The sequence below is a fragment of the Scyliorhinus canicula genome, chromosome 1 (assembly GCF_902713615.1).
Source record: "Scyliorhinus canicula chromosome 1, sScyCan1.1, whole genome shotgun sequence".
Taxonomy (NCBI): domain Eukaryota; kingdom Metazoa; phylum Chordata; class Chondrichthyes; order Carcharhiniformes; family Scyliorhinidae; genus Scyliorhinus; species Scyliorhinus canicula.
In genome coordinates, this window is record NC_052146.1 from 248,076,449 (window position 1) to 248,089,522 (window position 13,074).

General features: G+C 47.3%; 1 protein-coding gene across 1 annotated transcript in view; it reads right to left on the minus strand.

Annotated features, from left to right (window-relative positions):
• marc1 (mitochondrial amidoxime reducing component 1) overlaps positions 1–13,074 on the minus strand; it is a 56,858-nt gene that overhangs the window by 9,724 nt on the left and 34,060 nt on the right. Inside the window, exons 5-6 of the mRNA XM_038810758.1 lie at positions 11,073–11,134; positions 3,913–3,984 (exon numbers count right to left, since the gene is read on the minus strand). Of these exons, the coding sequence (XP_038666686.1) occupies positions 3,913–3,984; positions 11,073–11,134 (134 nt within the window). The remainder of the gene's footprint in view (positions 1–3,912; positions 3,985–11,072; positions 11,135–13,074) is intronic.

The following is a 13,074-nucleotide window of genomic DNA, read 5'->3' on the forward strand; positions in this document are numbered from 1 at the left end:
GTTGTTCCCTGTAAATTTCTCTTCATTTTTTGTTCCCTTCTTTTCAGATCTTTATCTCATATGTTTCTTTCTTTGTATTCATTTTGACCTTTATTTATTCTAGTTTGGGAAATATAGAAATTCCAGTTTGATAATCCAGTATTCAAAAGAAAGAGATAAAACTAAGAAGACACTTATTGTTATAGCAATCCTTACTAATTTTTAAACAAGGAGTTTGTGCACTCTTACTCTTTCTTGCAATGATGATAATAGGTTGACCTTCTGAATGTACACTTCTATCTCTCTCCACATCAGCCCATTGAATTTCTCAGTCCATCACATTGTAAGGGTCCTTCCTGTTTATTCCCTTATTTCCTCTTTCTTTTATTTTGCCATTATCACTTTTGATCCGTGGATGATTAATGGACACGTATTTTTAAGTCAAGCAGCAGAAAAGAGTGAGGAATTCGGAAGTTACAGGAGTGAATACTCTGCTAATCTGAACAGGAGATGTCAGACTTTGTCACAAGAGAAATGGGGTGGGACTCATTTGATTGATTGGCTGGTGGCCAATGAATTGGCCAAAAGGCCGCATTTCGCCCGGTAACAGGTGGTTATTGGATCTTATCCCAGTGGGATGGTCCTCGGAGACCTCAGGGATCAGTTGAGTCTTAGACGCACAAAGACACAGACCTACTCAGTCTCCTCTGTGTTTTCTCCAGAAAGGCAGTGGGTGTTGTATTTTTGAAGCTGCAGACAACCTGAATGAATGAATCTACAGAGAAACCTTTACAGGCTGCAAACAAAAACAAGGACCTGCTTTCACTCTCACTCTCTCTCCAGAAAGGCTGTGAGTGCTGTATTTCTGAAACTACAAAGACCTGAAGGAATCTGTGTAGCCTGCATACAGTACATCCACTGGTTCCTTTTTATTCACAGCATATGTTACTTCTTCAAAGAACTACAATATATTGGTTAAATATGATTTCCCTCTCACAAAACCATGTTGACTGCCGGATAACCTTGAATTATCTAAGTGCCCTGTTATAATGTCTCTAATAATAGCTTCTAACATTTTGCCTCTGACAGACATTAAGCTAGCTGGCCTGTAGTTTTCTGCTTTCTGTCTCTCTCCCTTCATGAATAAAGGAGTTACATTCGCTATTTTCCAAACTAATGGAACATTCCCCAAATCTAGTGAATTTTGTTTCTTAATGCTTTCTATCTGCTTTGCTTATTCCTGGCCTTGACTTCTTAAAGACCTGGTAAAATGTGCTGGATTTGTATTTTTTGAATACTTGCTTTTTACCAAACATTACATTTCAACCAATCGGCACACTGTGACTTTGCAGATAAATTGGACACTTGCTTACACCTTATGGGCATATCGGACACACACTAGATGGACAGGCACATCAATAAATTTTGCAATGCCACAGCAAGTTAAAATCAGAAAGTTTTACAAGTGGTACTAAAATAAGTGATAGATAATGAGATATAACAACATTCAGAAGATTAAGATCTTCTTGGAAACTAGCTCAATAAGTGACAAAGAAATTCAATCTGGTCGATGCAAACTGATTAATATGGGGAAAGGAGTCAAAAGAGAGAGCATGAGAAAGTGGGGAAATATTCAAATTGCAAAAGAAGATCTAGAGGTTTTAAAATCTATGAAACCACCATTGTGGTAAGTAGCAGCAATAAAACTGCACTTAAAATCTTGGGTTGATTTTGCAGCAGTGTAGATTATGGGCGGGATTCTCCCGTACCCGGCGGGGCGGGTGGTCCTGGCGGGACAGAGTGGCATGAACCACTTCAGCTTTGGGCCACCCCAAAGATGCAGAATCCTCTGCATCTTAAGGGGCTAGGCCCACCCCAGAGTGGTTTGCGCCAGCCGGCAGGATAGGGGCCTGGCGCCACGCCAACCGGTACCGAAGGGCCTCCGCCGGCTGATGCAAGTTGGCGCATGCGTGGGAGCGCCAGCACGTGCTGGCATCATCCCCGCGCTTGCACGGGAGGGGTCGTCTCCGCATTGGCCATCGCGGAGGACCACAACAGCCGATGCGGAGCAATAGAGTGCCCCCATGGCACAGGCCCACCCGTGGATCGGTGGACCCCGACCCCGGCCACCGTGGGGGCACCTCCCGGGGCCAGATGCTCCCGCGACCCCCGAGGAACCCTGGAGCCCGCCCACCGGGAAGGGACCTACTCTGATATACGCCGGCAGGACCGGCTACAAGCGGACGGGACTTCGGCCCATCGTGGGCCGGAGAATTCGGGCGGCCCTGGCGCCCATTAAGTCGCGCCGGACCTCGCCATTCTCCAAGGCGGGCCGGTTTTTGGGGGCGGGAGAATTGGGAGGACGGCGGGGGCGGGATTCACGCCGACCCCCGACGATTCTCCCACCCGGCAGGGGGTCGGAGAGTCCCGCCCTATAGATCTAAAGAAGTCGCATTGCTTTCATAATATTGTTCAATCTCCATCTGGAGTACCTTATACAGTTCTGATCGTAGAGGGGTCAATAACCAGGATGGAGGGGGGTAGGGCGGCATGGAGCTTGAGATTTAAAGGGGATTTAAGGGAAAACCTTTTCATCCACGAGGGTGGTGGGAATCTGGAACTCATTGCCTGAAAGGGTGGTAGAGGTGGGAACCCTCACACCATTTAAGAAACATTTAGATAACCACTTGAAACACAATAGCAATGGACCAAGTTCTAGATTGCTATTTGATGACTAGGCAGACATAATGGGCCAAAGGGCCTCTTTGCTGTAAAACACTTTTGACTCTGTGAATGGTTTATAGTTTAACATTCTCCTTAGTCACTGATTGCAGCTCAACTATGAATCTAGGATACGGATGGTTCTATTGAAACTCAGCGGTCTACAATTTCAATCTATTGTACTTTTCTATACTACAATGTACATCATGGTTATTGTGTAACGTTTTGTATAATTTGTACATTGCTAAGTCAGGGCGAAAACCAGAAGCTCCTCACTTGTGCTTGATGCTGTCTAGAGATTAGTCAACTTCATCCAGCTTCTGGTCATCTGAATTTCCTTTGTGATTCCGTAACCAAGAAGCATAATAAATTATTGTGCCTCATCAATGTGTGAGCTAGTCACTGATTGTTACTGCCCAAAATAACTGCCGTGTTTACACTTAGAACATAGAACAGTACAGCACAGAATAGGCCCTTCGGCCCTCGGTGTTGTGCCGAGCTTTGTCCAAAACCAAGATCAAGCTATCCCAATCCCTGCCATTCTGGTGTGCTCCATGTGCCTATCCAATAACCGCTTGAAAGTTCCTAAAGTGTCCGACTCCACTATCACAGCAGGCAGTCCATTCCACACCCTAACCACTCCTCTGACATCCCTCATATCTCCCACCCCGAACCTTATAGTTATGCCCCCTTGTAACAGCTACATCCACCCGAGGAAATAGTCTCTGAACATCCACTCTATCTATCCCCCTCATCATCTTATAAACCTCTATTAAGTCACCTCTCATCCTCCTCCGCTCCAAAGAGAAAAGCCCTAGCTCTCTCAACCTTTCCTCATAAGACCTATCCTCCAATCCAGGCAGCATCCTGGTAAATCTCCTTTACACCCTTTCCAATGCTTCCAAGTAAGCAGCAACTTTGTAATTTGACAATAAATGAAAATGGCAAATGGTTGGCATTATTTCCCAAATTTAAACTGTCGCTAAATTCTAGCAGGGGTTATTGGATAACAATCAGGAGCATTTTACCTCCCTAATACAGAGGGTACCAAGGCTAGCTATAAAACTATCTGACACCAGCTAATTCAGCACAGAATCCACCCAGAAACTTGCTAGGCCACATGGCTCAATTACCACAGACTAAGCTCACTGAGACATTAAGGAAGATTGTGCACTTTGTTGATAATTGACTGCATCAGTTTATCTTATGTACCTTTTTAGTGTGTCCAGTGGCTCCCTCTTGTCTATGATTCCAGTATCCGGATCTACTGTTGTAAAAATGCATCTGAAAAGAAGAAGTAAATATATTAGGTTATCAAACATGGAAAAGATGACAGTAGTAATTTGCAGCGATGCAATGAAGGATCAATGTCTAGCGTAAAGGATTGCTGAGACACAGATTAAATTGAAGAATGCTAGTTATCAAGAGGTCGGAAGAAAGACACTGCATGTAATGGGCGGGATTCTCCGGCCTCGTTATGCACTCGCTCTAACAAGAGGAGGCTGGTGAATAGCAGAAGAGGTACAAAACGAGAACCGTGGACTTCTGGTGGAAGCCATGCGTTAAACGTCCGTTTACTTGGTGGCTCCCACATGGGGAAACCTTTACCTGCCCACAAGTTCTGATCGGACCTTTGAATGCGGTCCCGAAGTCCTGATTCTTGCTGGTGAGGGTGTCGGCTATTTTTTGTCCACGGTCCGGAAATGCACACGATGAAGAGCAACGGGGTACAAAAAAGCAGCTGCAGGCAGGCCGCGCGGCACTGGAGAACGTGGTTGAAGGCACGATGGCGGTGGGCCCAGGATCGGCACTTCGGGCCCAATGGTCTACTGCTCAGTTCCAGAAGCATAAGTTGGAAACCTTTGAAGATCTTTTAAGGGACGTTGAACCAATTAAGGCGGCAGTGGAGAGAGTTGAGCAGCGTTTAGAGGCTCAGGTCGCCTCGCTTTAGAAAATGGAGGAGTTTGTTACCAACCAAGTGGACCAGCTAGCCTCAGTAGAAACAGAGCTTTCCTAGATTGCTGATAGCTTCAAAAAGGTATGTGAGAAGGTTGACTAGCTGGAGAATCGAGAGCGGCGGCAAAATATCCGAATAGTGGGTCTGCCGGAGGGGTTGGAGGGCTCGCAATCCTCAGAGTATGTCGCACGGATGCTGCAGAAGCTGATCGGCGAGAAAGTTTTCAGTCCCCCCCCCTCAACACCAAAGATCGATTGTGCACACAGGGCTGAGGAGAAAACCAAAGGCAGGTGAGCAACCAAGGGCGATGGTGTGGTGCAATTGCACTGTTTCTAGAACAAGGAAAATATTCCGAGGTGGGCCAGGCAGATGAAGAAGAGCTCGTGAGAGGGAAGCGTAATCAGAATATACTCTGGTTGGGCCACGCTGAATTCAACAAACTCAAGGCGGTCCTGCACAAGGAAGGTGTGAGATTTGGAAGACTGTTTCCGCCCAGTCTGTGGATAACCTTTCGTAAACAGGAGTACCTTTTAGACACCCTGGAGGAGGCAGGCAAGTTTCTTCGGGACCAGGGGATTGGGAATCTGTAAATATGTTAAAATGTTGTTCTGTGCCATTGAGGATTTTGTTGTTAGTTTGATTGCTGTGCATCCTTGTATCATTGCTATGTTCTTCTGTCTAAAACTCTCCCTCCTTTCGTTTTAATGAGGTGGGTCTGATGTTCGGGAGCTGGGGAGATATGGAGGATGGGATGGGGGTAATTTATTTATTTGTGGGTTTATTTTATGATCGAGATTGGGGAAGTCGCAGGACCCGTGCGGGGGCCACCATACTGGTGTGAGAACCAGTAAATGGAAGGGATGTGGAGGCTTACCAATTGCTCCTTAAGGAGCCCACCCTTAAGGAATTCAGATACCTGCAGGTAAGGGCCTTTTTGAGTAAAGAGGTGGGTTTGTTCCTAATGTTGCCGCCCTTCGGTCTACAGGACAGGCTCCTCTCGGAGGATGATATTGGGGAGGACAAGATCTCTAATGTATACACGGAGTTGGTCAGGAGGGAACAGGTTTTGATGTGGCAATGCAGCAAAAATGGGAGGAGGAATTGGGAGGCACGGTGTGGGGTTGCATTTGGGAGAAAGCACTATGTAGGGTTAATGCATAGAGCACATATGATGCCAGTAAGGCTGAGCTGGCTCTTCCCAGGAATGACCGATCAATGTGTATGAATCATGATAGAAATGAGGCTATGACAGGCGAGGACCTTGAGAGGATTGTTATCACTAAGGAGGGAGTGATGGGCAAGCTAATGGGGCTAAAGGTAGACAAGTCTCCTGGCCCTGATGGAATGCATCCCAGAGTGCTAAAAGAGATGGCTAGGGAAATTGCAGATGCACTAGTGATAATTTACCGAAATTCACTAGACTCTGGGGTGGTCCCGGTGGATTGGAAATTAGCAAACGTGACGCCACTGTTTAAAAAAGGAGGTAGGCAGAAAGCAGGAAATTATAGGCCAGTGAGTTTAACTTCGGTAATAGGGAAGATGCTGGAATCTATCATCAAGGAAGAAATTGCGAGGCATCTGGATAGAAATTGTCCCATTGGGCAGACGCAGCATGGGTTCGTAAAAGGCAGGTCGTGCCTAACTAATTTAGTGGAATTTTTTGAGGACATTACCAGTGCAGTAGATAACGGGGAGCCGATGGATGTGGTATATCTGGATTTCCAGAAAGCCTTTGACAAGGTGCCACACAAAAGGTTGCTGCATAAGATAAAGATGCATGGCATTAAGGGTAAAGTAGTAGCATGGATAGAGGATTGGTTAATTAATAGAAAGCAAAGAGTTGGGATAAATGGGTGTTTCTCTGGTTGGCAATCAGTAGCTAGTGGTGTCCCTCAGGGATCCGTGTTGGGCCCACAATTGTTCACAATTTACATTGATGATTTGGAGTTGGGGACCAAGGGCAATGTGTCCAAGTTTGCAGATGACACTAAGATGAGTGGTAAAGCGAAAAGTGCAGAGGATACGGGAAGTCTGCAGAGGGATTTGGATAGGTTAAGTGAATGGGCTCGGGTCTGGCAGATGGAATACAATGTTGACAAATGTGAGGTTATCCATTTTGGTAGGAATAACAGCAAACGGGATTATTATTTAAACGATAAAATATTAAAGCATGCCGCTGTTCAGAGAGACTTGGGTGTGCTAGTGCATGAGTCACAGAAGGTTGGTTTACAAGTGCAACAGGTGATTAAGAAGGCAAATGGAATTTTGTCCTTCATTGCTAGAGGGATGGAGTTTAAGACTAGGGAGGTTATGTTGCAATTGTATAAGGTGTTAGTGCGGCCACACCTGGAGTATTGTGTTCAGTTTTGGTCTCCTTACTTGAGAAAGGACGTACTGGCGCTGGAGGGTGTGCAGAGGAGATTCACTAGGTTAATCCCAGAGCTGAAGGGGTTGGATTATGAGGAGAGGTTGAGTAGACTGGGACTGTACTCGTTGGAATTTAGAAGGATGAGGGGGGATCTTATAGAAACATTTAAAATTATGAAGGGAATAGATAGTCTAGATGCGGGCAGGTTGTTTCCACTGGCGGGTGACAGCAGAACTAGGGGGCATAGCCTTAAAATAAGGGGAAGTAGATTTAGGACTGAGTTTAGGAGGAACTTCTTCACCCAAAGGGTTGTGAATCTATGGAATTCCTTGCCCAGTGAAGCAGTTGAGGCTCCTTCATTACATGTTTTTAAGGTAAAGATAGACAGTTTTTTGAAGAATAAAGGGATTAAGGGTTATGGTGTTCGGGCCGGAAAGTGGAGCTGAGTCCACAAAAGATCAGCCATGATCTAATTGAATGGCGGAGCAGGCTCGAGGGGCCAGATGGCCTACTCCTGCTCCTAGTTCTTATGTTCTTATGTCCACATGTTCTGGTCTTGTCCAAAATTGGTGGGGTTCCAGAAGGGTGTTTTGGATGTACTGGCTCAAGTGGTAGGAATGGTGGTCACGCCTTCTCCATGGGTAGCTATTTTTGGAGTGTCTGAGGATCCGGGTGTCTTGGTGGGGAAGGAGGCCGATGTCATGGCTTTTGCCTCCCTATCAGCCCAAAGGAAATTTTGCTTAACTGGCGGTCGTCGGATCCACCAATTATCAGGTCCTTGCTGAGTTTCTTCATTTGCACAGAATTAAGTTCGCCATAAGAGGTATGGATGAGGGATTCTTTGTGAGGTGCAAGCTGTTCATCGACTTTTTCAAGAGGTATTAGAACATCAGCAGTGGGGGGGGCTTTTTGCAGTACAGTAACTATTGGTTGTTATAGGATAGGGGGTACTCTATTTTGTTTTGTTTTATAATTCTTTGGGGGTGTGGCTGATGTACTTGTATATATGGGGCTTCCTACTGTGTCACATTGCTACAGTGTTATATGCATTGTTAATATGTAATGAAGTGTTCGATATTGTTTTGTGTTATGGACTGTTCCTGTTTTTGTATATTTTGTATTTTCTGGATATACCTTCAATAAATTATTTTGTCAAAAAAATGAGAGCTATACCGGGCGCCAAACCATTTGCAACCGGCCCACTCCCATAGGCGAAATCGGGATCTCGCCAGAGTGTGGCGAGAAACCAATTATCACCACTCAAGCCCAATTTCCATATAATTAAGAGGATCCACCCCATAATTAATGGCCTCCCGTGATTCAGCAAATGGCCACACTGGCACCAATTAGTACTCCTTTTGAAAAATGTGAACTTGGTGGATGGGCTGCTGCAGGGAGCAGAGGAGGTGAGCAGCCATCTTCGCTCACAGGCCATGAGCCCAGGGGCACCGGGCATGCTGCCCCTGTGCTCTGGGAAGGGGGTGGGGCAGTCATGGAGTGCAGCCTGGGTTGGGGTGGGCACCATGCGAGCATGCGCAGATCCGCCATGCCAACCACTGTACCGTATGTTCCCGTACCGGGGGGAAACCCTAGCCTCTGCCTGTCTGCCCCACTGACCAGCCACAACTCCCACTGACCATGGAGGCCTCTGGACATGTGGCCGAAGATAATTGCTAATAAGGAATTGTGGTTAAGTGAGCACTTCACACATCCCAAGTGGATGCCCGTGGCTGGGCGGGACAGGTAGCATGTGCGGCTCATTGCCTTGCATCCCAATCACACCTTGATGCATGGACATTGTGCTTGAGGGAGGCAGTACCACAGCCACAACAGCCAACCTCCGAACGTCCAGGGGATGTGCCACAGCCGCGGGCAACATGTCTGTGACTGGGTGTGCGTGGGCAGGGAGTGACAGGGGGCAAGTCTGGGGGATGCTATTGGTGGTCATCTTACATTGCAGAACAATGAGCCAGAGGCGTCATATTGGTTGTGTTGAGTGGTTATAATGGTGGCACTGTTGCTTCACAGCTCCAGGGTCCCAGGTTCGATTCCTGGCTTGGGTCACTGTGCTCTCCCCGTGCCAAGTGGGTTTCCTCCGGTGCTCCAATTTCCTCCCACAAGTCCCGAAAGATGTGCTGTTAGGTAATTTGAATATTCCGAATTCTCCCACTGTGTATCCGAACAGGTGCCGGAATGTGGTGACTAGGGGATTTTCACAGTAACTTCATTGTAGTGTTATTGTAAGCCTACTTGTGACAATAAAGATTATTATTATTAATGTTCCTCCTCCAAGTGTACACCCACTTGGAGCTGCAGGACAGGAGCCCCACTGTCCTGATGGTGCCGCCCCACTATCCACACCCTCCCTCGTCCTCCCCAATCTCCTCAAAAAGCCTCCTTCCCCAACGCACACTCCACTCCTTACCCCCACCCACCCTCGCCCCTGTAGTGCGCTCAGTGATCCTCAATATGCTTTGGCTTCCTACCTCTATCGCTACATCTAGGTGTGCCCCAGGGTGCACATCAGAAGTGAAGCTGCTTACCTTGTCCCATGGCCTTCGATGCCCCTGGCGGGTGACCTCTGGGGCCAGAGGGCCCTAAGGCACTTGATGGAAGTACATGCACAGCCTTGTCCACCTGTTCCGGGTGCTGGCTGCGAGACGCGGCCTCATCAGAGGGGTGGAAACCGGGGGAGCTGGTGGCCACTATTGCCAGTCCACAGGATGGGTCCGGGTTGCCACCCAGCACCCGTTCCTCCCACATGGTGCCCACAGAGATGGTGGGGCAGCTGAATTGAGTCCCAGCTGCCTCTGCGTCATTTGGCTCTGCGCCAAGGTCTTGGACATCATACTGCCGACATCATGCACCAGGCTCTCCACTGAGGTCACCACCCTAGCAGTGTTGGCCTTGGTGCAATAAGGTCTGCATAAGTAACCTCTGGGTCTCCTCCAATCAGCTATGGACCTGCTGGAGTGTCGTTGACATCTCTTTCTGAATGTCCTGGTCGCTCCCCAACGTCTCCATCAGCCGGCACCCCGGATGGGCCGGCACCATTGGCAGGAGGTCCTGCCAGAGAATGAACATGTGGTCAGTGGGAGGGATGGGTCAGTCTATATGGCATTAAAACTCACGTGTGACAGTCCACCCAGGTGGGGCCTGGTGGATCCTCACCTCTGTGGTGTGTGCCGACCTCTCCTTTGGTGGCCTCTCTGTTCTCGGCCACGCCGTCACCTCCAGGACCCGTTCCTCAAATGTCTTGAGGATTCGTATGTCCAGCACCCCTCCACCACTCTGTGCCCTCTCCCGGCGATTCTGGGAGAGCTTCTGAAGAAATTCAGAGAGGGCGTCATTAGCCACATGCATGGATCACAGCGTGGGTGGGGGGGGGGGGGGGGGGGGGATGTCAACTCACCCTTTCTGCCCGTTGTAGGTCGTTAACCAGTCCTCCTGGTCATACTACCCAATCTTACGGCCGCTGCCACTTTGTCCCAGGCGGCACTGGCTGCGCTGTGGTTCACCCTCCGAGACCATCGGGGGAACAGGACATCACTCCTGGCCTCCACTGCATCTTGGAGCCTCCCCAGGCCCGCATCTCCAAATCTTGGTGCCGGTCTTCTTGGCGCTGTGGCTGCGAGCTGAGTGTGGCTGGCCATGCAGGTGCTGTTGAAGTGCTGCTCAACCTTGTTAGCTGTGGGGCGGGGGCCTGGCGAGCAAGTTCCCGGAAAATCGGTTGGCGAGCGTTAATTTCCGGCATGAAGCTCGTGGGGCCTCATTAAGTGGACCAATTAATGTTGGATAGAGTTCTCTGTCTCGCCGCATGGGACGGGAGGAAGCTCACAGCAGTTCCCGCTCGCTACCACACTTCAAAATCTTTTCGGTGAATCACGCCTCTTGGTGTTTGTTGCTTTTTTTGCACACTTCCTTACATTCAACCAAGAGTTTAATTCGCAGGAGGAATCAGTCATTTTTTCCTTCCCATAACCTGCAGAAATTGTGCAGCAAGTACTGTTAAGACAAGAAAATCAGAAGAGATGGCTAAGTACAAACCTGGTGCAAGCCATTCTACGGTACAATTTTGTAGTCCCAATCTGTAAACCTTTCCATGTATCCTAAAAATTAAAAACATAGAAAGTAATTACAGTGAAAATGTTGGAGCATTTCTGTGTATAATTATATATTACCAAATCCCCTTCTACACCCTTTCAGGCAGGGCATTCCAGATAACAAATTATAGGAAAATAGAAACAGGGGGACCATAGGAACAGGAGTCGGCTGTTCAGTCCCTCAAGCCTGCTCTGCCAGTCAATGATGGCTCATCTGTGGCCTAACTCCATATGCCTGCTTTTGGCCCATATCCCTTAATACCGTTGCTTAACAAAATTAACTGATCTCAGACTTAAAATTAACAACTGATCTAGCAGCAATTGCAGTTTGTGAAGAGAGTTCCAAACTGAGAAGCACTTCCTAACATCTCTCTGAATGGTCGGACCCTAATTTTTTAAAACTAACAATATTCTTTATTATCACACATAAGCTTACATTAATACTGCAATGAAGTTACTGTGAAAAGCCACTAGTCGCCACATTCCGGCGCCTGTTCGGGTACACGGAGGGAGAATTCAGAATGTCCAAATTACCTAACAGCACGTCTTTTGGGACTTATGGGAGGAAACCGGAGCACCGGAGGAAACCTCCACAGACACGAAGAGAACATGCAGACTCCACACAAAGCCGGGAATCGAACCTGGGACCCTGGAGCTGTGAAGCAACAGTGCTACCACTGTGCTTCCCGGTTCAGGAATCTACAACCAGTGGACCGTCTTTTCCTGTTACTATCTTGAAGATTTTGATCAGGTCCCCTCTTAACTTTCTAAATTCTAAAGACAGGCCTAATTTGTATAATCTCTCCTCATAGCTTAACCCCTAAAAGTCTAGGAATCGCCCTTGTAAACCTAGGTCATACACCCTCCAAGGCCAAAATATCCTTCCTAAGGTGTGGTGCCCAGATCTGTTCACAGTACTCCAAATGGGGTATAACCAGAGTTTTGTAAAGCTGCAGCATAACTTCTACATCCCCACACTCTAGATATAAAGGCCAGCGCTCCATTAGCCTTCTTGATTATTTTCTGCACTGGTTCGTGACATTTTAAATATCTATGCACCTGAACCTCCATGTATCTTTGGCCACCCACTGAATCTAACTTCATACCATCTGGAAAGTACCCTGATCTATTCTTTTTTGGTCCAAAATGGATAACCTCACACTTGCTCACAATGAAATCTATCTGCTACAGTTTTGCCCATTCACCTAGTCTATCAATAACCCTTTGTAATTTTCTGCTCTCATCTACACGGTGTTCAATGCCACCCAACTTGGTGTCATCAGCAAATCTGGATGTGTGACTTTCTAAGCCATTGTCCAAGTCATTAATTAATGTGACAATTGAGGCCCTAACACAGATCCTTGTACAACACCACTAGTCACATCCTGCCAATTTGAGCACCTACCCATTATCCCTACTTTCTGTTGCCTGCCACTCAACCCAATTTCCCAGCCATGTCAATAACTTGTCCTCAATTCCATGGGCTTCTACCTTAATTGACAGTCTCTTATGTGGGACTTTATCCAATACCTTCTGGAAATCTATACAAACAACATTCTCCTGTTCACTACCTTAGTCACCTCTTCAAAAATTCAATGACGTTTGTCAGGCATGACCTACCCGTCATGAATCCATGCTTACTCTCCCTGGCTAACTGAAAATTTGAGGTGTTCAGTTAGCCTATCCTTGCCTATAGATTCCAACAATTTCCCCACCACAGATGTCAGGCTAGCTGGTCTGTAATTCCCTGGTTTTCCTCTATCACCCTTCTTAAAAAGTGGAGTGACATGAGCAATTTTCCAATCCCGAGGGATGACTCCTAAATCTAGGGAACTCTGAAAGATTATAGTTAGGGCATCGACAAATATTTTCCCCTATTTCCTTTAATATCTTCTGATGAAATCCAGCAAGTCCTGGGGACTTGTCACTCTTTCGTTCCAAGAATG